Here is a 24003-nt window from a genome sequence, read left to right as displayed (position 1 = left end):
GATGTGAGATATCTGTAGCCGGTCTGGCGCCCTTTTCCCGCACCTTATTGCAGCGTCTTGCACACCCAAAAGCGGCATTTATTCGATTGACTGATCTCGAATTCAAAAGGCGTTCCTTCCGTATTTTTAACCGACGTTAGTAGATTAGCGACGTATTTAAAAAAAACATACCGACGAATTGAGAACCTCCTCCTTTTTTGAAGTCGGTTAAAAAAGAAAGAGGCTCCAAAAATATTCTTATAGAATATTATTCTCTTGTATACATAATGTAGTCAGTAATAAATTCAATATTTTTTGATGTTGGTTATTATTTTATTTTTTATTATTTCAGTAAAACTTACACGTCAAACTCTTGAAATAATGTGCCATATTTGCCATGACTGTGATATTTTATATGGTTTTTGATCCAGAATCTATGTTTCCGTCGATAGTATAAATATTGAAGAATTAATTGCGTCTCTTCAACCTCTTGCTCAAGCAAATTAAAATATAAATTTTTTAACGACTTGACGTCTTCCTCTCGTAGACATTGACTGATTTCGAGCTCTCACAGCTCACATTTCCGTGATACAACGGGGGTAAAGCCTTGTATCCACTTGAGCATGCTCAGGCGAATGAGCGGCTCATTTGGCCGAGCCGCTCAAGTGGAGACGCTTGAGCACGCTCGGCCCGAGCAAATCCGAGCGCGCTCAGGGCGAGCCGGCATCTGTCGGTTTTTGTCCGTGCTCAAAGGTGCTCAATATTCGCTCGGCGCTCAGTGTGGACGGTTGTTTTTGTGTTTGAGGTGAGCGCGTCCAATTCCCCGAGTTTTTATTACGTTTACTTTTTCTGTTATTTGAAAAATGAGTGGCTTGTGGGATAGCGAGACTTGTTTAACATTAATTGATGCGTATGAATCACAGAGGGTGTTATGGGATAGTACATACGAAGAATACTATAATCGCATAAAAAAAGAAGATGCTTGGCGTGATATCAGTGAAACATTAAACATTAGTGTAGACGATGTAAAAAAAAAAGTGAAGACATGACGGAGCCGAGCATACACTGAGCAGCCTGAGCACAGCTTTTTCAATGTTGAGGCTCGTTCGACCAAAACATTCATTTTGTTCCTCTGAGCATGCTCAGGTGAATGAGCGGCTTATTCGCCCGAGCATGCTCAAGTGGATACAAGGCTTAATAACATGTCAGTTGGTAGCGTAGGTTAGTTTCCTAGTTGAATTTAGCAGACCTCTTATAAAATCGAATTTAGGACTGAATTCGCCAATTTTCAGAGCTGCGAACAATATAACATGCTTGTTAGAAAACACCCAAATGTAGATATATTCAATGACTCTCATGGCTCACTTAAGAATAAAATACTAACATACTTTTAAGTAATTCTATAAACTAACCTAACTAAGTAACTTAAATTTAATTTTCACATTAATTTTTATATTTAATTAATTTTAAAACACCTACATTAAATTATTATTAGTCAATGCTGTGCATTTCTTTCATAGGTGTGCATATTAGAATTGTAAGTTAATAATGTTAAGTTTATATTTGTAAATGTATTTATATGTATTCTGTTGAAGTGCCTAATAAATAAATAAATAAATAGTTTCACGCGTTGCTTTACTTAAAATAATTATAATAATAGTTAATTAATTGTTGTTATTTAAATTAATCTGCGTGTCTCTTAATCTTTCGTACATGCCACTTATTGATATTTTCGCTATGTGTTTTTTAGTTGTGAGTTTCCTTGTTGATATTTTTACATTAATTGTGCATGTACATTCTCTCACACACACACAAACACACAATTAATTGTAAATTGTAAAATTTGGTTTTCAATAATTTCTGTTTATTTCTATATTGTTTACTAAATAAAATGTATCTGCTAAGGAAGTTGCGAGATATTCCCAATACAAGTGTCCTAAGACAACTTACTGGGAAGTGTCAACCACCAAAAAATGTATATGTAATCTTTGAAATAAACGAAATTTATTTATTATTTATTTGTTGGTTTGTCAAATAAATAAATACAATTAATTTCAGATACTGATCGACAACTTGGAGAAGGAGAAGCAGCACCTCCAGGAGCAGCTGGCCAGCGTTCGCTCGGAGAAGGACGCGTTGGAGGCGGTGTTATTCGACACGGCCAATATGCTGGAGGACGCTGAGAGCAAGCGAGCCAAGCTGGAGCACGACCTGCAAGATACGTTAGTGCAACAAGAGAACTGCAAAGGTAGCTTTTGGAGTTACAACTTTCTGATGCTATTTAAGGCAGTGGGGGGCTCCTTTACACAGGATGCCGGCTAGATTATAATAATAATAATATTGACACACTTTTGCAGAAATTATCTTGTCCCAAATTAGACATAGCTTGTGCTATGGGTTGCAAGACAACGATATATTTATTACGATATACTTATTTAAACATACATAAATACATTTAAACATCCAAGACTCGGAAACAAACATCCATATTCATCATATAAATGTGTGCACTAAATTACTGGGCAAATGATACTTAACATCTTATATCTTAAGGTGACGAGCGCAGTTATAGTGCCGCTCAGAATTTTTGGGGTTTTGCAAGAATCCTGAGCGGCGCTGCATTGTTATGGGCATGGCGTATCAATTAATATCAGCTGAACGTCCTGCTCGTCTTGTCCCTTATTTTCACAAATAAAAATTGTCAAACATAAATTCAAAGCGAACCGTACTGAAAGCTGGAAAATGCGGATCGAAGTGGAGACTTCAAACTTTAAAGTAAGCACAGCAAACATCTCAGCAACTCAGGCTATCAAATAATAAGTTTAATTGTACATAATTTGTAAGCATATATTTTGATGAATTAAAAATCCCGCTAAGTTTGTTGCGCCCATTCTTCTTAGGTCTGAAGCATTCGTTTTGGAATGGGTGGTAGTTTTTGACTTTCAATGAGTGATGTCACATCCTATTTTGAATAAAAATTTTTGAATTTGTCTTGGCGTGACACGCTTTTCTACGTGACTAGATTCAAACGATACTATACATAACAATATGAAAACGCTTCGCCAAAGCTTGAGCCGAAAGGGTTCACAATAGCTTTAGAATGAACAGTTGTGGTAGCATTGCCAACAATTTGTGATTTCAACGTTTATAATGCTGATATGTAAATCGATAACTCAGTTCCAAAGAGTAACAGTTCAGAAGAGGGTCCCAAAAGGCAATAACGATTTGTTACTGTTTGAAACGAAAATATACTAGATTTATGAAGAAATATTTGGAAGTAAGAACTAAACTGCATTCACTTATCGACTTTTTATGGAACAGGAGGACAAACGAGCGTACCGGTCACCTTGTGTTAAGTGATCACCGCTGTTCACATTCTCTTGCAACACCAGAGCAATCACAGGAGCGTTGCCCGCCTTCAAGGAAAGTGTACGCGCTTCATTTAAAGATACACATGTCGTATCGTCCCGGAAACACCGCACAAGGAAGTTCATTCTACAGCTTTGTAGTACGTGGAAGAAAGTTCCTTGAAAACCGCACTGTGGAGGGCCAAAACAAATACATCTCTTATAATGGTGGGTTATCGTTTATGGAACAATTTCTCATATTAATCTCAAACTTTGATTGGAGAGACTTTGGAAAATTTATTGAAGTAGGCGATACTTTGCGAAAATCCATAATTACCCAAATGTTTTGAGTCTTGTTTTGTGTTAATTCCGCTAATATTCGTCTTTAAACAATTCGACACATGTTTCGCCTCTACACGCGGCATCCACAGGAGATGTTGTCTCGTCAAACTCTGGCACGAGACACTGAGAAAAAGTTGAATTGAGTGACGAATATTAGCGGAATTACCACTTAAGAAAACTCAAAACATTTGCAGAATTCAGACTTTGGAACTGAGGTATCAATATGAATACATTTGTAAGCCTAAATATTTTATAGGTCAAATAGCACGTTTGACGAAAGAGCTTAATACCAGCGAGAAGAAGCTTCGTGAGACTAAGAGCAGCATGCAACAGCAGTCCGGGAAGAAGGAGGCGGAGTATCAGCAGATCATCACCAATCTGAACCGAACCACCGCTGACAATATCACCAAGCTCAAGGAAGAAAAGGTATATGTGTATCTAAGGCTGCTCTCTTGGATAAGAAATCAAAATGGTTGATATGTAACGTTGCTTTTAGTCCGACAACTACGTGCGTGACCGTCCTACGGGGTGACAGACGGCGGGGACGGGGTACTAATGATGTCAGCGGGTATCTTAGTACATCTTTTCAACAACCATTCAATCAACAGAAAATCCCAAATTAATAGAACTCAAAGCAACATACGTGTAAAACTAAAGTTATGAGCAACTTCATGTGATCGGATAATTAGTGTGCGTTTACTAAATTTACAGTTTTTCGTGACGGGGACTATTTTTTATGGAAAAGGAGGACAAGCGAGTGTAGGGGTCACCTAGTGTTAAGTGATCACCGCCGACCACATTATCTTGCAACACCAGAGGAATCACAGGAGCGTTGCCGGCCTTTAAGGAAGGTGTACGCGCTTTTTTTTAAATGGTAGCCATGTCGACGGTCGCGGACTAAGTTGTCGGACTATATTAAAATTTATTTGTTCAAACTTTCTTGTGGCGGGGTCTATAGTAATTATAATCTACATTGAATTGGTATAGGTTATGTTGCATTACGAATATAAACCTGGATGGATGGAAAAATGGATGATATGGGATTCACTGTTATATATTCCCTCAAATGGACGAACTGTCAGCGAGTAAATTTATTGACTAGCCATCGTCATTAAGCTATACTCTTAATGACTACTTATTTTGATTGTAATCTAATTAATTTGGAATTACAGGAACAGCTGCGTCAATCTCTCGAACAAAAGCTGAGTCAGACGATTGCGGTGTTGACGAGCGAGAAGGAAGTATTGGAAGCATGCGCAAGAGAGAAAGAGAAGAAGCTATTGATTGCAAGAGACCAGTTAATAATGCAACACGACGAGGCGATGCTGAGGGCAGAAAATGATAAGCAACAAGCTTTGCTTATGGGTAAACTATAATCTATTATTTACTCAGTCTGTATATCAAAATACAAAATATATATGTATACAGAATTACGAGATAATATATAATTTAAGTTACAAGTTACAGAGATGTGTATTCCATTTTTTGCTTATTAAAAAAGAAAAATGATTCTTGTGGTCTTATTAAGTATAATGTACTACTAAGTATTTATGTAATGTATAAATATTTGTTAGCAAGGATCCAGGAAGCCAAAAATGATAGGTATATTTAAAATTTAAATTCAACCGTTTTTATTTAAAATAGGTAGTGACGTCACTTATTGTAAATCAAAAACTACCACCCATTCCAAAACAAATGTGTCAGTCCTGAGAAGAATGGCCGCAACAAACTCGATAATATAACGCGTTCATTTAGTCTACCCGAGCCAACTTTAACTCATTGAAAACAAAGCCAAGCGTGACAACTCAGTGTCATTTAATATCAAAAAAATTGTGCTCAGCGCGGCTATAGAACTTTTCATGACAATAACCACATGACAAATGCTTAGACGGTCGGGCGAAAAATTGTCAAAACCACTATCACTGCGACACAAGTTATATCTTCATATTTCTCGACTTAAATACATTGCCTCTAACTTGGAATTCTCATCGAGTAAAGTCGGCAAAGCAAGTAGCCCTTATTATAAAATACTTATAATTTTAGCCCACCAGGAGCACCAAGCGCTAATCGAACGATTGGAAGAAGCAAAACGTATATTGAATTGTGAGCAGAGCAAGTTAGAACGGGTGAAGCGGGATGCTCATGCACGGGCAGACCAAGACAGGACTTATATCAACCAGCTAAAGGACGATATTTCCGTGATCAAGACACGCCTCGAGGAAGCTAAGTAAGTGCTAATATTTCTCCCAAGGTCTTCATGTTTATTCTGTAATCATCATCATTTCAGCCGGAAGACATCCAATGCTGGACAAAGGCCTCCCCCAAAGATCGCCATGATGATCGGTCCTGCGCTGCCCTCATCCAACCTATCTTGCCAGCGATCTTGACCAGATCATCAGTCCATCATGTCGGGTCTAACAACACTACGTCTTCCGGTACGTGGTCGCCATTAGAGGACTTTACTGCCACAACGGCCATCTGTCCGTCGAGCTATGCCCTGCCCACTGCCATTTCAGTTTCGCAACCTCCTGGACTATGTCGGTGACTTTGGTTCTCCTACGGATCTCCTCATTTCTGATTCGATCTCGCAGGGAAACTCCTAGCATAGCCCTCTCCATTGCCCTATGAGCGACAATGAGATTCCTCATAAGGCCCATACTTAGCTTAGCGACCATGTCTGCGTTCCGTGTGAGAGCTACTCCTTGGGACGCTGTATTGAGCTCATCGAGCACATGGCTTACGTCTTCCATGGTCAAGTATTCCAAGTCTTATGTAAACATATTATGTGCGAATTGAACTATATCTGGGACATAAAGCTGTCCGATCCAATACCTGCTATAAATACAATTTAATGTTATCATTTTCAAGATACTATGTTTTAAGTTTAACAATTGTAAGACAAGCAGTCTCTCTCAAAAATCACTTACTTGCTTCCTATGATTTGTCGGAACATAAGTAGTAAAATTTATGGCATAAAATTATATCACGTTATCAATGTATTGTAACGTGTGAGCCCTTCCCTCATGAGATCGTTGCACAATAAAATATATTTTCTCTGGAATATTATTAATTTCTTTAGTTTATCCAACCTAATAACAATGAGTTCTTATGTACGGATAAGAACTCCTTGTTACAGTATCTTCCATGAAGAACAAAACTTTGATGAATAAACTTTTGAAGAAAAAGTTCTTTTCGCGGTGTTTCCTGATCGATATGACGTAGGTGCATTAAAACACGCATAGCTTATGAACCGCCAAAGCTTTTGCGATCCTTCTGGTATTGAAAAGGCTTCAATTATTATTGTCAAGTCTACAGGCTAGTTTATCCTATTTCATTTAAAAAAAATGCTTAATTAATATATAGGGCAACGGCAGAAGACGATTGTGCCCGTTTCGAGAACCGCATCAAAGAGTTGCACTTGGAGAAAGAGGCGTTGAACCGCGAGTGTCAAGAGACGCGCGCGCAGCTCTCTCTGGCCGAGGACAAACACGACGCGGCGTACGCCCAGCTGCATGATACGATACGGAGACTGAAGGAGTGTGAGTTATATATGTAAAAAAGGGAAGAGGTTGTTTAAATCACACAAAATTCTTGCTATCAGCAGGCCTGTCTCACTCCCTGTGTAGGTATCGAAATAGTAGGTTCGTGCGGCGGCCTCCACACAGTAGGGCCAGCCAGTAAGGACTCACGAGCGAGCAGTGACGCACGCGCGAGCTTTGTTGTCACTTACTTCACAGATCCGACCGATATTTTTAAAATTGGGAAACATAAATAAAGCAAAACATATTAAAGGTCATTGCGTCCAAATTCAAATTTTTTAAGCTTCATACAGACCCTGAAATAATCTAATTTAAAGTGATTATTATCATAATGAAATTAACATTCTTGATAGTTACCTATTTATTTCCTTTAAACTTGGTTGTTGTGTTCTCATAACGCACACATTACTCTCTGAAACTAATGTAGGTTTGACAACGAAATAATATTGGTTCAAAATTACGATAACGTACCTATTTATATATAGAAAAAACTAAGCCAATTTTATATCATGACCATAAGGTACAAACCTAACCCTAACCTAAAACTGTACCTTACTTTATAGTAAAGAAGTCAACTCTAATGTCGTGAGAAGGTAAGAGTCACACGATAGTAAGAGAGGCAAGTTCTAGGTGAATAAAAATGTAGGTTAGTAGCGCTGTGCGATCTGAATTACACCTTATTGTATGGCCGCAAGAGTCTCTACTTCTTTAATTGATTTTGCAGAGTGAGACCTGTACTTGTTCTATTATATCATATTCTTTGCTATCAGTATATTTTGTCAGAGAACCTATTAGAATTTACATTAAGTAATTAATACTCGAAACTTAGCGCTCCAGCTTATTTATTTGGGCTGAGTTTCCTCCTACCTATTAGAATTCATATTAAGTAATGAATACTGGACACTTAGCACTCTAGCTTATACAAGCTACAAGAGTGGTAAGTGTCGACTAATCGTGTTAATGAACAGTTAACAGCAGTACCAACTAACTTACACAAATCATACTGAAGTTACTTTAACTAAAGATCTGAACATTGTGTGATATTATGATTATTTATAATTATCACTAAACAAAAATAATATTTATATCACTTACTCATCATAACATATTATTTTTTAGTGGAGAATGAATCAGAAAGTCTTCGCAAAGAGTTGACGGACACGCGACGACAACTCAGCAATTGTACGGCAGAGCGAGACAAGTATAACAGCGCTTGTAAGGAGCTACGTGAGCACGTGAAGCGAGCCGAACATGAACGACGAGAGGCTGCGAGGGATAGGGACGAAGCATATCATAAGATAGCAGGTACGTACAGTGCGAGTGAGATAAATAGAGCAGCGCTCAATGTAATGCGAGTGTTTTGTGAAGTTCGTTGCGGGTTTGACCATTAACATAATGAAACGTTTTGGTCCAGGATTTGTGTTTTCATTTAGAAACTATTCAAATTCAAAGTCAAAAATATTTTATCGACATAAAATCAAAAGATTGCTCGTCAACGTCAATCACCAAAAATATAATTCAAATATATGTTCATTACACAAATGTTTAAGCATATATATTTTTAAAATTATGCAATCCCGTAAAACACTACACGGCTGAACCATAAAATCTAGAAAAAAAAACAACTTTAATACTATCCAATTCCACATTGTATTATCGTTTACGTAATCTTCAATAATGTAATGCTACTACTACTATTCTTCAATACTGATACTAACGAATAGTAAATTGTTCTGTTATTTGGAACATAAAATGTGAGAAGTCTAAATTTTTTTTTAATCAATCAAGATGAAGATATACATATGACCTAATGTACGAACTGTTAAGTGATAAATTTTATGATGGTATCACTATGTTATCTTTGCCTGTATTAAAAAAAAAAGAACGTTATACTTGTTGCCGCTTGTGGCGTTGTTAATATTTATTCGCCATTCGCTCTGGTGTCTTTTTGTCAATGTGCTCGGTCGGATTAAGTCTTGTCTTAATAACTACCATTTTCAATAACGTATCTCTAGTTACGGATACATATCTGTCACCGTTTAATGACAAGATCTTATCTATCCATAGTTATGTCCAATATAGTTATAGTCCAATGCTTTGTGTCGATAGGCTATTGAAATGTAAGTAAGCGTAAAATGATAGATTTGTCTTACCTCTAGTAAGTTAAACAAAGGATACATAGGTTATTGAAAACGGCCGTTAAACAGTTAATAGAATTCTTGCTCAGTTGTTATTTATAGCTAAATTATAACACAAACATTATTCAAAACGACTATTAACTTCTCCGAGTGATCAGGTCTGGAAGAGAGTCGTACAACCCTGGATGTAGAGTTGAGTCGCGTGCAGCAACTGCTGAAGGATGCGGAGACAGGCGGGCAGCAGGCCGACCGTCAGCTCCGCAGTACTGAGGCGCAGCTGAAGAGAGAACGGGCGGCGCTCGAGCAGGCCACTCATGACATCAAGGAGTTACAGTCCAGGTTATACTTCCACCCACCTTGATGCGCAAGACTGTATTTTTACCCCCAAAACTGATAAAGTGATATTGTAAATATGTTTATCTACGCCCATGATTTAAACCCTCTATTAAAGATTATGAAACTGTTAGCTTATTGCCAACATTAAAACACCCAATGTCCTAATAACCGTTACATCATCCAAACGAGTGTTGTAATGAAACAACATTACAACACTCGTTTGGATGATGGTTACTAGGTTACTAGGACTGGCATTTTTTATGTAGCAGTAAGGTTACTGTTTAAGAATCTTTTATAGAGGATTCATATTATGGGTGTAGATAAAGTCTTATATAATTAGGTATTAAAACACTCATGTAATACTATTATCACCAAGGGGTCGTTCATAAAATACGTTCGCTTACAAGGGGGGACGGGGGGTATACGGCAACGTGACGTTTGCCGTTTATTAATTTTTGACATGAGCGCAAGCTCTGTGACGCGACTATGGCGGCGTTGCGATCCGTCACAACTGGTTTCTTTGTTTTTCCAATACTTGAGAGAGTAACGTTTCCAAGTAGCCTGCGCTCTCGATTCAGTTACAAATGAAAATACTGTTTCTCATGTATTTATTATTATTTTATTCCTTCATTCGCCATTTAGCAGTGAACTAATACAGACGCTTTTTTCATCTTCTCTATTTAATACTCTTCAGTTAAATACTTTATACTCTGTATTGCCGACATATTTTTAATTTCCAGAATTTGTGTACTATCATTTAGAATTTATCATACGCAGCAGGGGGAGGGGGGGGGGGTCACAGAAAGTGTGACACAGCCTGACAATAGAGGGGGAGGGGGTCAAAAAAAGCTGAATTTAGTGTGACGTATTTTATGAACGGCCCCCAACCACCACCATCACTAAACCCACATTTGTGTTTGAATACCTTTATTACACAACAGTTGCATAAATAACTATAAAGTTTATTTATAAATTTGCAGGTTGCAAAATGAGAGTGAAGAACGTGAGCGAATCACAAGCGAAGCGGGCACGCTTAAGCGGCACTGCGGCGAGTTGGAGGCGTCGCTTGCGGGCACGCGCACTGACCTGCACGCAGCGAGGCAACGGGCTGCTGACCTAGAAGAGGCGTGTCGGGCTACTGAACAGGTTACTGACTATAAATAATAATAATAACTTCTTTTTCTCACCAACAACCTAAAATACAATACAACGAAAGATTGAAAGATACAGGGGATTCAAAAGTTTTGGTCGTGGATCGCTGTGGTAGGTAATAAAATACCTGTATTACTGGTCACCAGGATTCCACTTTTACACAGTGACTTACGGCCGTTCCCAATATTCAGTCTATCTCCGATTGTGGCCTACTTGAGATAAAAATCGTAACTATCGTTGACTTTTCTGTCCCAATTAACTTATCCACGGTAACTCACCTTATCTGTACACGCTGTCTGTCTATGGGACAACGTAAAGCTTACCAGCGATAGAAGTTTGTATGGGAATTGCAATTCACGAGTCCCAATATAAGGTGATAAGAATGACTTTTCAGTATATTGGGACAGCTTCAGATTATTGACAGCTAATTACTGACAGTAGAAGGTAGTAATTTATCTCTATCTGTAGATAGTATATTGGGAACGGCCTTAATAAGCTCTGATACTCTAAGGATAGAGGTTAATGTGTGTGTGTGTGTGAGAGAGAGAGGGTGTATGTGCAACCATGCGTGTGATAGGGTGTTCTCGGGTCATAGTTGTACTAACCATCAAAGACCACCAGAAGTCCCTCTGTGTTAAGTAGTCTTGCAAAAGGAGCCATTCGTGTGCAGTTGTTTGACATTTGTACATGCTTAGACCAAATAGACATAATACTTTATGGAGCTTATTATAAAAGTACGGTCCCACAAACAGAATCTACGGCTTAACTAACTTAACTATAATATTGACACACTTTTTACACAAATTATCTTGCCCCAAATTAAGCATATATAGCCTGTGTTATGGGTTACAAGACAATGATATATTTAATACAATATACTTACTTAAACATACATAAATTCATATAAACATACATAAATACATTTAAACATCCATGTGTCATGGACTCGGAAACAAACATCCATATTCATCATATATGCTTGCACCTACCGGGATTCGAACCCGGGACCTCTAGCTTAGTAGGAAAAAAGTGTGTGTGTAGTTCTTCGTGTATAGCACACAAGAAGTTATTATTCTTTGGCGAATTAAAACAAAAGTCCTTAAAAAAAATATTCCTCGTGCTCTTTTACGTTTGTAAAAAAAACAATATTGCAATAAAGAAGGTATTGAATACAACCAATTAAAATCTTATTATACCGCGTAATTTGAATAATTAAATTAAATTATTTTTATACAATTGGAGAGGTATTGAAATTCAAATATTTTTATTCAAAATAGAATGTGACATCACTTATTAAAAGTCAAAAACTACCATTCCAAAATGAATGCCTCAGATCTGAGAAGAACGCGCGCAACAAACTCAGCGGGCTTTTTTTTCCTTCGAAAAAATATGTTTACAAAGTAATATTGTACAATTAATCTTATTATTTAATAGCCTGAGGGCGGTCACTCCATTCCCAATCTGTGGTATCATTAAGAAAGTCATTTATGTTATAGTAACCTTTACCACACAAACGTTTATTAACAATTATTTTGAATAACGTAATACTTTTGTTTTGAACATTTTCTGGGATCTTGTTGTGAAAGCATATACATCGCTCCACAAAAGACTTACTAACTCGACTTAAAACTCGCCGAGTAGTAGGCATTATAAGTATATGTCTGTTCCTGGTGTTAACATTGGTACCATACCATTCAATTGGAGAGAAATTCTTTTTATATTTTATAACCAGTCTACAAGATCTCTTACGACCTTAATTATCGAATAATTGTGCTATATTGTTTAACATCTGTACAGGAGATGGTGATGCGTTTGGAAGACTTCCGTTCAAAGGAGCGGCGGTTGGAAGAGCTAAAACATAACTTAGAAGTATGTCTAGCCGATGCGACGCAGCAGATACAAGAACTAAAGGTATTCTATACTATTTTTTTACTATTATACTTAAAAGTATAGTCACTACTTACCGTTTAACTCTCTGTGAATTTTAGTTTTTAGGGATGGAAATTTCTTACTTTTTACTTTGATATTTTTAATGTCTTAAGGAGCACGAAAATCTGGTGATAAGAGGGATTCTTCAGAAGAAAAATGAGAACCTATATGATCTCGTAAAGGAAATCGGTAAATTTTGAGAATTTCGAATAAAAAAAGGATATGTTAAATATGCTGCATGCATAACTATACGCGGGCTTATAATAGTCACTATTTAGCAGATTTTATAATTTCATTATCATTTATATTTATTATCATTTATATTGGATGAAGAGGACAAAAAGCTTACATACTGTTTGTATGTATACTCTCTTGTAATACATGCGGAGTTTGCCGACATTATATATGTGTTCCTTTTTGTATTCACCAGTGTGGTGCCATAAGTTGATGTATTATATTAGCCTGGTACTGGCTGAGTGAGCAGCCTCGCGAGGAAGCTTCGGACGTTTGCCGCGGGAGGTCGCCCCTGTCTATATATATTTGCATGAGGCTGCCAGCATAGAGCTCTCAGTTTAACGTGAAGTCGGACAAAGACTGCGCGTGCAAAACGCGACTTATATTCTAGCCAGTTTAGTGTAAGATCTCATGACGATCGTATGTTCGGAAAGCTATAACCACCACTGCCTTTATATTAATTGTTCGACTTGTACAAAAAAAAAAAAACGAAAACAAATCCCTGTCAGACTTGTGTTACAGCTGCGAGTTGTGGAGACCGCCTTTGGCGTTTTAAGTTCTGCGTTCAGAATAGTGAGGAAAACCTTACTATTAGAACCAGAAAGAGAATCCGTCGTTCGCCGAATAAGTGAGGCAAAACACAACCGTCTTGAGTTCGCGCGGCAAACTTACCGAAGCGCTTTTGAGCATGGACAAAAACCGATATCGTTCGACTCGGGCCGCAGCACGCTCGGGCGAGGCACATCTTGACCGACCGAGGATTTACCTCAAGAGGCTTCCCGCTCAGTTGACATTGGATTTCCGTAAAATAACGCCGAATGAAGCTGAAATATTATGGTGTTATTACAAAAAATTATTTAAACAAGGCTTAACACGTATTTTTTTTAACAGTGTCGAACTTGAAAAAAGCAACCTTAGAGTTTCTTGCTCATTCTTCTCTGAGGAAATCTGCCTTCCGAATGAGTTGTATGAAAAAAAAAATATCATATTTCTAGTGTAATAAAATATTTTTGATTTAATTTGATTTGATTTGTCGGCTTATAGATTGACGCTAAACAAGAGAAAGACACAGATTTGTCGTATAACTTTTTTAAAACAACTGTTCAACATGTGTTAACTTTTTTGTAATATAGTAACAATAATATTTTTTTGTTTTTGCGATATAAATGAAATAAAAACTTTTATCTATACTCATGCTTTAAATCCTCTATTAAAGATTCTAATACAGTTAGCTTATTGCCAACATTAAAACACCCAATGTTCTAATAACCATTACATCATCCAAACGAGTGTTGCAATGAAATTGACTACATCATTATATCATCCGTTTTCATGATAACACTCCTTTAGATAATATTATTCTTACAAGGAATGGCTTTTTTAATGATAAGATTAAACTAAGTATTTCAGAATCTTTTATAGAGGATTTATATTATGGGTGTAGATAAAGTCTTGTATACAACTGTTGATAATTATGTATGAAAACACGCATGTGATACTATTATCACACAACGTGTTTTAATACCCCTTATTACACAACAGTTGCATTAATAACTATTATGCAACTGTTTTATAATTAGGTATTAAAACACGAATGTGGATTTATCACACGAGGCGAAGCCGAGTGTTATAATAGTATAACTCATGTGCAGTACAACTCTTTGCGCATGACGGGATCGAAAAAAAACCAAGGAGTGTTGTTATGAAATTCAGTACAACATTACAACACTCGTTTGGATGATGTAATGAAAATTAGAGCATTGGGTGTTTTAATGTTGGCAATAAGCTAACTGTTGTATCTTTAATAGAGGATTTACAGCATTGGTGTAGATAAAGAACTATTATACCACTAAATCAGACCCGCCTTGGTGCCTGCGAGAGTCGTTGCCGCGGTGTTGAGGCAGCCCTGGCACAGAGCGAGGGCGGGCGACGCGAAGCCGAAGCGCGTCTTTCGTCGGTTGCGCACGCACTGCGGCGAGTGTGCGGCGTGCAACCCGACGGGAGCGTACACGCGGCCGCCAGGAGGCGCCTTGCGAGCCCGGCGCGTCGGTACAGCCCGCACAGAGGTGAGACACGATACGACTGTAAGAGAATATGCAGTCTTTAAGCGTAATACTATTTTTTTTCTAATGTCCAACTGTAACAGATACACCATCGCTACCAACTCCTGCCAAATAGATTGTTAGCCACACAGTCGCTGTGTTAAGCGGCCGAATTAAGACGGTCGCGCGGACAGATCGGTTTTGGATGCGATACGGTCGCGTAGCAGAGAGCCTCGCGACCGTCACTTTTGATACCAACGGACTGTCGTGTTAACGTAATATTACTTTTGTCAATTGTACTTCACGAATTATTTTTTTTAATTACAGTCTACTTTTTAATTGGACGCTAAGATCAAGACTAGGGCACTGGGCGCCTATCATAGATTTAAGTATATCTTATATAAAGTTTCAAATGAATTGTGTAATTTGATGTTGCACCTCTTCTTTTACTTAGATTTCTGATTTAAATAATCATTTGTTGTGACTGGAATTGACTCACTAAGGTTATGGTTCAAGAATTTATTTCTCATAAGAATTTACAAATTCACTTTTAGAGAAAACAATTTGATAACTTAATTATAAAAGTAAATGCCGGTGAGCTTAGTTTAAATATGATTAGTAAAATTATAAATATAAAATACTCGTGTCACAATATTAGTTACCTTACTCCTCCGAAACGGCTTTACTGATTTTTACCAAATTTTATATGTATATTCAGTAGGTCTGAGAATCGGCTACTATCTATTTTTCATCCCCCTAAATGTTAAGGGTAGTCCCAGTCACATCAAACTTTTTTTTTAATTATTATAAGCATTAAAAAATACATAGAAATTTAAATTTTCCTTCGCACTTCTACGATCTAAAACTATTGTTGTATCACGATTTTTCACAAGACGAGCAGGACGTTCAGCTGGTACGTACGATGGTAATTGATGCGCCCTGCCCATACAATGCAGCGCCGCTTAAATTTATTTAAAAGCCCAGAAATTATAAGTGGCACAATAACTGGGCTCGTTACCTCGAGGTATAAGATGGCAAGTCTCATTTGCCCAGTAATTTCACTAGCTACGGCGCCCTTCAGACCGAAACGCAGTAATGCTTACACATTACTGCTTCACGGCAGAAATAGGCGCTTTTGTGGTACCCATAATCTTGCCGGTGGTGCAAAAGACCCTCCCACTTGTTTATACATGAGTCCTAGATATGATATAATACTATAATAAAAATAATTTAAGTTTTAAATATTATATACAGGTCGTGACCATTCCGAGGATCGCAACGAAATCATCGACGTGGACCCGGAATTAATAAAGAAAGGAGTTCGTAATCTAATGCACGAAGTATGCCAGATAGAGAGAGAAAAAGTAAGTATCGCATTCATTACTTTTTTCTACTCCTCAGCTTTTATCTGTCATTAATACATCCACGATCAGTAATTTAAGTACATAGTTTAAGTCTTTGAAAAAGTCTATACTCTATGGCCTAAAAAAGCATTGCTTACCGTACTATAATGTCGCCATGTCGTCGTATACATCACAGATATTTTGGTGCCACAGACAACTGAATCTTAGTTAGGTATGGTAGGTTCATAGAAATATTAGGTACCTAACACGTAGTACATTCTATATTACATACGTAATATTTTCATGTTTAAATCATTAGAATAAGCATTTTAATGTCATCTTAGGAAAAAACCTTGGTATTATAATTTGCCAAGAGGCTGCTAGGTATATTTCGTAATTTTTAATTTTCCCGCGTTGGCTGTATGGATGTGTTTTGCGGGCTTTTCCATTCCTCGAAGGAAAAATGAAACCACTCATCATAAATAAGTATGTGTATAACATACATACATACATACATAAAATCACGCCTCTTTCCCGTAGGGGTAGGCAGAGACCACTTCTTTCCACTTGCTACGATCCTTAGATACTTCTTTCGCTTCGTCCACTTTCATTATTCCTTTCATACATGCTCTCCGGTTTAGGGTACATTTGACCTGGCCTTTTTTCAAGACGTCCCTGATTTGATCTTGAAACGTCCGCCTAGGTCTACCCCTTCCAACACTTTCATTCACACTGGCCTTATACACTTTATTCGTCAATCGTTCTTCATTCATTCTCTCGACATGTCTAAACCATCTCAGCATACCTTTCTCAATTTTTGTCACAACATCTTCTTTCAGACCACAACGTTTCCTTATCTCACTATTTCTTATCCTGTCACTCAGTTTAACTCCTATCATACTTCTCAACGCTCTCATCTCAACTGCATTTATTCTGCTTTCATGTTTCTTCTGCCATACCCAACTTTCACTTCCGTACATGAGTGTTGGAACCAACTACCCCTCATGCACAGCCAAACGAGCCTTATTAGACACCTTCTGACTGTTCATAAAGGAGTGCAAAGCTCCATTCACCATGTTTCCTGCATTCTCTCTTCTTTCAATATCACTCTCATACTTTCCATCTCTTGTAAATTTAGAACCCAGATACACAAACTCATTCACCTGTTCAATTTTTTCATCTCCAATCACGATATTGCAGTCTGTCACTACCTCATCTCTTTCAAGCACCATCACTTTCGTCTTCTTTACATTCATCTTCATTCCCTTTCTACCAAAAGCTCCATTCATAGCTGTTACCATCTCTTGCAACTCCTCGGCTGAAGATGCAAGTAATACTTGGGCATCAGCATAGAGAAAACATTTGACGAGTAACTCATTCACTCTTAACCCACTGTCATTCTCTTTTAAATCTGTCAAGCAATTGTTCATGAACAGATTAAACAGCCACGGTGACACTACACATCCCTGTCTAACACCTTTTTCGATATTAAACCATTCAGTGTATGCCCCGTTTATCCTTACACAAGCATTAGAATCTCTATAAAGAGATTGCAATGCTCATATGAGGACACTGCTCACACCGCTCGCGGACAATGCTGACCACAATTCATTCCTCACCACTCTATCATAGGCCTTTTCTAGATCCACGAACGCGCAATAGACCTTTTTGTTTTTAGCCAAAAACTTTTCGTCTATGCACCGCAAGGAAAAGACCTGATCGGTACATCCCATTCCCTTTCTAAATCCCGCTTGTGCATCCCATACTTTTTCGTCTGTTTCATTCACAACTCTTTCAATCAACACTTTTGCATACAATTTACCGACGACGCTGCGAAGGCTTATACCGCGGTAATTTCTGCAGTCTTGTCGTGACCCATTTCCCTTATACAATGGCACGATTACAGCTTTGCACCAGTCTCCTGGTACTTGCCCATTTCGCCAGCACAAATATAAGAGGCGGTACAGCTGGCTAGCCACTATGCCCTGACCAGCCCTCAGCATCTCGACGGTAATCCTGTCATACCCTGCAGCTTTACCTAATCTCATACTTTTCAATGCTTTCACTATTTCATCCATGCTTATCTCATGTATATAACAAACTGTACATTTCCAATTTCGATTTTCAATTCACAATATTTTCATGAATGAATGAATGCCTTTACTTTGTATAAATGGCTTAATACAGATTGAAAACGTGAAATAAATTAAAATCAACTCAAATTGTGCAACGTACGTATGTATATATATATATTTCAGGATGACTACAAGGCCCAAGTAAGCATCCTGAAGAAGCAACTGAAAGAGTCGACAGAGCAGCACGGCAAGGGAGAAGGGAAGCTGCAGTCGCTGAGTTCCAACTTGCGCGGAGTCCAGGAGGAGAAGGCGAAACTGCTGACATCTGTCGGACAGAAAGAAGCACAGCTTAATGCTTTGGTATATGAAAAAATCCTTGTTTTTTAGGTTATAATTCTCAGGAGTATCTCAAGAGGTAAACATAGGTTTAGATTGTGACCGCCTAAAACTAAACTGTGTTAGTTTAGGGCTATTTAAATTAAAATACTAGAAATATCTTATTAATGTCCTAATACAATTTAAAATATTTAAAAAAGTAAGATTGTGTTGGGTGGCAATGGCATATTTAAAAGTTTCAATCAAAAATTCAATAGGACTGCGCGTTAGGAACGCTTTCTGGGTTTCCACGGAAGACCAACGTTGTGGATTCTTTCGAAACCACAACTATGCTGAGTTGGGGGCCCATTGGCGTCATTAGATCATAATCATAATAGAATAGTATAACTTTATATTATATAAATACAAATAAACATTTTTTCTTTCTTTCTTTCCTATAAAGTTTGCAGTGAATTATCGTTACACCTGATCAATGAGATATCAGGGTTATAATATTATTATTTTTTTATGGAAGAGGGGGCAAACGAGCGTACGGGTCACCGCCGCCTACATTCTCTTGCAACACCAGTGGAATCACAGATGTGTTCTTGACCTTTAGAGTACGCGGAATTTTTTGAATTAACCCATGTATATCGTTTCGTATCGGAAACACCGCACAAGGAAGCTCATTCCACACCTTTGTTGTACGTGGAAGAAAGTTCCTTGAAAATCGCATTGTGGAGGAACGCCACACATCCAGATGGTCGGGATGTTATTCTAATTTGTAGCGTGTCGTGCGAAGGTGAAAGGCAGGAATCACGTGAAACAGCTCTTCGGAACACTCCACGTGATAAATGCGGTAGAAGACTCACAATGAAGCGACGTCCTACTCAACATCAAGTGATATTGATTATATAGATATAGAGAATCTTTGAAATTGCAATTACAAGCTATTTGTATTTCTAGTGTTTCGCTCTTTTGCACGAAGTAAGTCTTCAATACCGCGCATCAATCCATGTTCTAGCTATTGTTAGTTACTAATCCCAACCTCGGTTATATTGAGTATGGAACACTGGAGATCTGTTTGATTTTTTGCCAGAAGAATACATCTTAAAATAAAGTTTCCTAATATTTTTCTGTTCAGAACGAGTCCGTCCAAGTGAAGACAGTAGAGATCAGCAACCTACGTGACAAGATAACCAGTTTGGAAGCGACTTTGAGCTCAATTACCGAAGAGAAAGTACAAAATGAGGTATTTATCAGTCCACTACGTAGTTTTTAAATAGGGCCGAATTGTAAGTGTGAAAAGTCAATTCTAGTGCTTACACAAGTGATAACTTCCTTAGCCGAGTTGGCCACTTTTTGGTAGTGGAAGCTTTATGGGTTCGCGTCACTGACATGTTCATGACTTGCGCACGTGATAAATAAATAATGAAGAAATAGTAATAAGCTTATAGCAGTATTTCTGTAGCTATACAGCTGACGTATTAATGCAACAATAATTTTATTTTATTTTATTTGGAAAACTAACAGTATTATAATAACTTAATCTATACTAATATATAAAGCTGCAGTGTTTGTTTGTTTGTTTGAACGCGCTAATCTCTGGTACTACTGGTCCGATTTGAATGATTCTTTCAGTGTTGGGTAGTCCATTTATCGAGGAAGGCTATAGGCTATGTTTTTTTTTTCAAAATTAGGGATCCGTAATAAAATTGCTTTTTTGTAACACAAGGTGTAAAACCGAAAATCTATTTTTGCGTGCGCTGCAAAAACTATTGACAATAGAACAAAATGATGTACAGGCTATAATATAGGCAATATTTTATTACTTATAAAACTATCGCGTGAATTATACTTTATATGGCAAAACAACGTTTGCCGGGTCTACTAGTTACCATATAATAGTGTGAACATTTAACACCATTTAAAAGTTTTCGCATATTGATTCTAATAACACATAGCATTATACAGATACAACTGTTTTTTTTTTTTTAGTATAAGTATTGTATATAATATGTTGAGGATTACATAGGTTTGTTTATGGTACGGTACATTTATTATGTTCAAAGAGAATTTAAACACTACGTTCGATTATGATTATATTAATAGTTAGGGAAACACATAAAAATCAGTTTTTAGTCATTTTTAATCTGCTAGAATTTGTGGATGAATTAAACATGCTGTAATGCTGTGTATATCCATATAAATGAGATTGGATGTGTAAAGTTAAGTGTAAAGTTCAAGGTATATACTATGAATTGACGAAATAGTTTTTTTGTTGGTTTTATATATTATTGAAGATAAGTTAAAAAAATGGAGTTAATAATTTAATTGTTTTTAAATGTTATGAAATTTCATTTTTAATACTAAAAGTTCTATGTTTTAGTTTTATCGGCAGTCCCTACAACTGCCAATTTTTTAAAATTTATTTATGAGTTACAAATTGTAAACAATAGTTTCTTAACAATGAATACCACTGAAGTTTGTGCTATTGCTAGGTTATCTACAGAGATTTGGTCATTTTGGTTGACAGAACAAAGTTGAAAATCTTCGAGGCCAGCTAAATGAACGCGTACAGGAAGTCCAGCAGCTTCGTGAAGCCCTTGCAGCCGCTGAAGGTAGGTTTTCTGTCAACGGATTTAATTAAAACTATCTACACAAATAAAATTTGAAAACGAAATTTTATGAACGATGCGGGGCTCGAACCCACGACCTCTCGGTTCCGTGTGAGTGCTCTTCCAACTGAGCTAACCGTTCGAGTGACGTATCGTCATAAAATCTTGCATGCTTTGTTCAACTCTCATGTTGTGGCTTCAATATTTGTGTATTCATCCTAGAAGTGAGGGTTATCACTTTAATAACATAACAAAGTAAAACTATCTGTTCGAAATAATCGTCGGTTAAGGTATAATATAAGGTAAAACAAAAAATCTTTAAAAAAATCCAAATTGTACATACCTAGGTACATACCAGAAAGCCAACTGTGCGGTTGATTTTGACGGGACTTCTAACTGGAAATTATCTTATTTTACATGAAAGGCTACTGTGAATTTTAGTAACAGAATAGTATTCACGCTAAAGTTTAAAAACGAAAATCTTAACATTTAGGATAGATAATCACGGATACGAGAGGAGGATGATACTTTTTGGGCCCAGAAAATTACAGAAAAAGTATAACGACCACTTGCAATTACTTAATATTAAAAAAAAATGTAATGTTTTATTCTTAGATCATTTATAAGTCTAGACTGGACTGTGACTGATAGCCGCTATTTTTTGCAATGCACGTACACTGACACAAGGTGACAAACAAATCGCGAGTGTAAGACGTAGCATGACACGCACACTGAAGTAATAAACCTGGCCTGTCATCGGTTGCCGTGTAGCAAGAGGCACTATCTAGATGTAATAATTATCTAAGCTTTAACATATATAACACACATTCTCTAACTTTACATGCAGTAGTTGTATAATTAAAATATTGGCACGGTTTCGTGTCAATAAACTGATATTAAACTATAATTAAAACTGACAATTCTATGTAATACAATGTACAATATGTTCATAAAATTTGGGCCCAGCGATGTATTGGTCGATGGCCTATACATAATAGCTTTAAGGGTAAATGTATACACATTTATAATAAAGTCCCAGCCACTGTTCAGGCATTATCTATAAATAAAGTTAAATGTTTTATGTATCAAAAAATGGCTCTGTTGTAAATCCTACTACTCCACAGATGAATATCTAAGTGATCGGAAAGCCTGAGACGAGATTATGATTATTTTATTGTACAATATTGTATATTTTATTAAAAGGAGCACAAAAAAAGAATGCTGGGAGAGTTTTTTGTGCCGCTTCTTATCACTCAGAGCGCCATTAGTTTCTGAAGCGGTCGTAGTATCTAGTATATTATAAATTACACCAAAAAGAATTCTATAGGACTATAAGAAAATAAATGCCTTTTTTTAGACGCATCAGGGAAGTGTCTGGCGTGGATTGTCTTATTTGAAAGAGTTTCATGTTTTTGTGACATCAAGTAAATTCAATATCATCATCATCACCAGCTGGAAGACGTCCACTGCTGGACAAAGGCCTCCCCGAAAGATTTTCACGACGATGGGTCCTGCACTGCCCTCATCCAACGCATTCCAGCGATCTTGACCAGATCGTCGGTCCATCTTGTGGGGAGCCTACAAACACTGCGTCTTAAGGTACATGGTCGCCATTCGATGATTATACTGCCCCAACGGCCGTCTGTCCGTCGAACTATGTGCCACTTCAGTTTCGCAATCATTTATGCTGTATTTAGCTATGTCGGTAACTTTGGTTCTATTACGGATGTCCTCATTTCTGATTCGCCCTCGCAGGAACACTCCGAGCATAGCCCTCTCAATTGTCCTCTGAGTGACTATGAGCTTTCTCATAAGGCAAATAGTTAGCGACCACGTCTGCGTACCGTAAGTCATGACTGGCAACACACACTGGTTGAAAACCTTCTTCTTTCATCTTTCAATTCAATACACCACATCTTAGTAAGTTCCATTCAAAAAATTACACACAAGCAGAGATGAGTGGGTTAAATATGCGAGGCCCCTTACGTGTGGGGCCCGTAGCAATTGCTACTTCTTACTACGTAGTTAAGCCAAATTGGCTTCGAAGAAACTTGGTGTCATAAATAGAGCACGGCAATACTTCAAGCTGGCCCACATTCTAGCGCTGGCGCACCCGAGTATCAGTTTAATCCATTTGACCGCGTGCAACGCCACAAGTTAGGATATCATCTCCACCATCTGGATGTGTGGCGGTCCTTCACAGTGCGGTTTTCAAGGAACTTTCTTACACGTACTACAAAGCTGTGGAATGAACTTCCTGGTGCGGTGTTTCTGGGATACGACATGGGTACCTTCAAAAAAAGCGCGTAAAAGAGAATGTGGACGGTGCTGATCACTTAACACCAGTGGCGTACGCTCGTTTGTCCTCCTTTTCAATAGAAAAAATTCCGGGACTGCGTGGGGATAGCCGTATTCTCAGTCCATGATAACAAAATAACGATGGTGGTATGTTGGTGTTTCAGGTCGCTCATCCCGTTTGGACGTGCGTCGCGCACAGTTGGAGGGCGATGTCCAGAGAGCTGCTGTCGCTGCACGGGATAGAGAACAAGCGTTTAAGGTATGCCTGTGTTGTTTTATTTTTGCATTAATTATTTACTCATTTTTTACTGGATTA

General features: G+C 37.6%; 1 protein-coding gene across 1 annotated transcript in view; it reads left to right on the top strand.

The window, feature by feature from the left end:
- The window catches only part of LOC126976003 (rootletin), a 57504-nt gene that overhangs the window by 21651 nt on the left and 11850 nt on the right, over positions 1-24003 (top strand). Inside the window, exons 14-28 of the mRNA XM_050824130.1 lie at positions 2038-2227; positions 3925-4094; positions 4841-5033; positions 5712-5895; positions 7032-7207; positions 8327-8512; positions 9504-9684; positions 10662-10827; positions 12631-12744; positions 14855-15062; positions 16293-16402; positions 18640-18816; positions 19916-20023; positions 21308-21392; positions 23852-23946. Of these exons, the coding sequence (XP_050680087.1) occupies positions 2038-2227; positions 3925-4094; positions 4841-5033; positions 5712-5895; positions 7032-7207; positions 8327-8512; positions 9504-9684; positions 10662-10827; positions 12631-12744; positions 14855-15062; positions 16293-16402; positions 18640-18816; positions 19916-20023; positions 21308-21392; positions 23852-23946 (2343 nt within the window). The remainder of the gene's footprint in view (positions 1-2037; positions 2228-3924; positions 4095-4840; positions 5034-5711; positions 5896-7031; positions 7208-8326; positions 8513-9503; positions 9685-10661; positions 10828-12630; positions 12745-14854; positions 15063-16292; positions 16403-18639; positions 18817-19915; positions 20024-21307; positions 21393-23851; positions 23947-24003) is intronic.

The sequence above is a fragment of the Leptidea sinapis genome, chromosome 39, assembly GCF_905404315.1.
Source record: "Leptidea sinapis chromosome 39, ilLepSina1.1, whole genome shotgun sequence".
NCBI lineage: Eukaryota > Metazoa > Arthropoda > Insecta > Lepidoptera > Pieridae > Leptidea > Leptidea sinapis.
The sequence above is the reverse complement of the archived record's forward strand: the minus strand, read 5'-3'. Positions and strand labels throughout refer to the sequence as shown.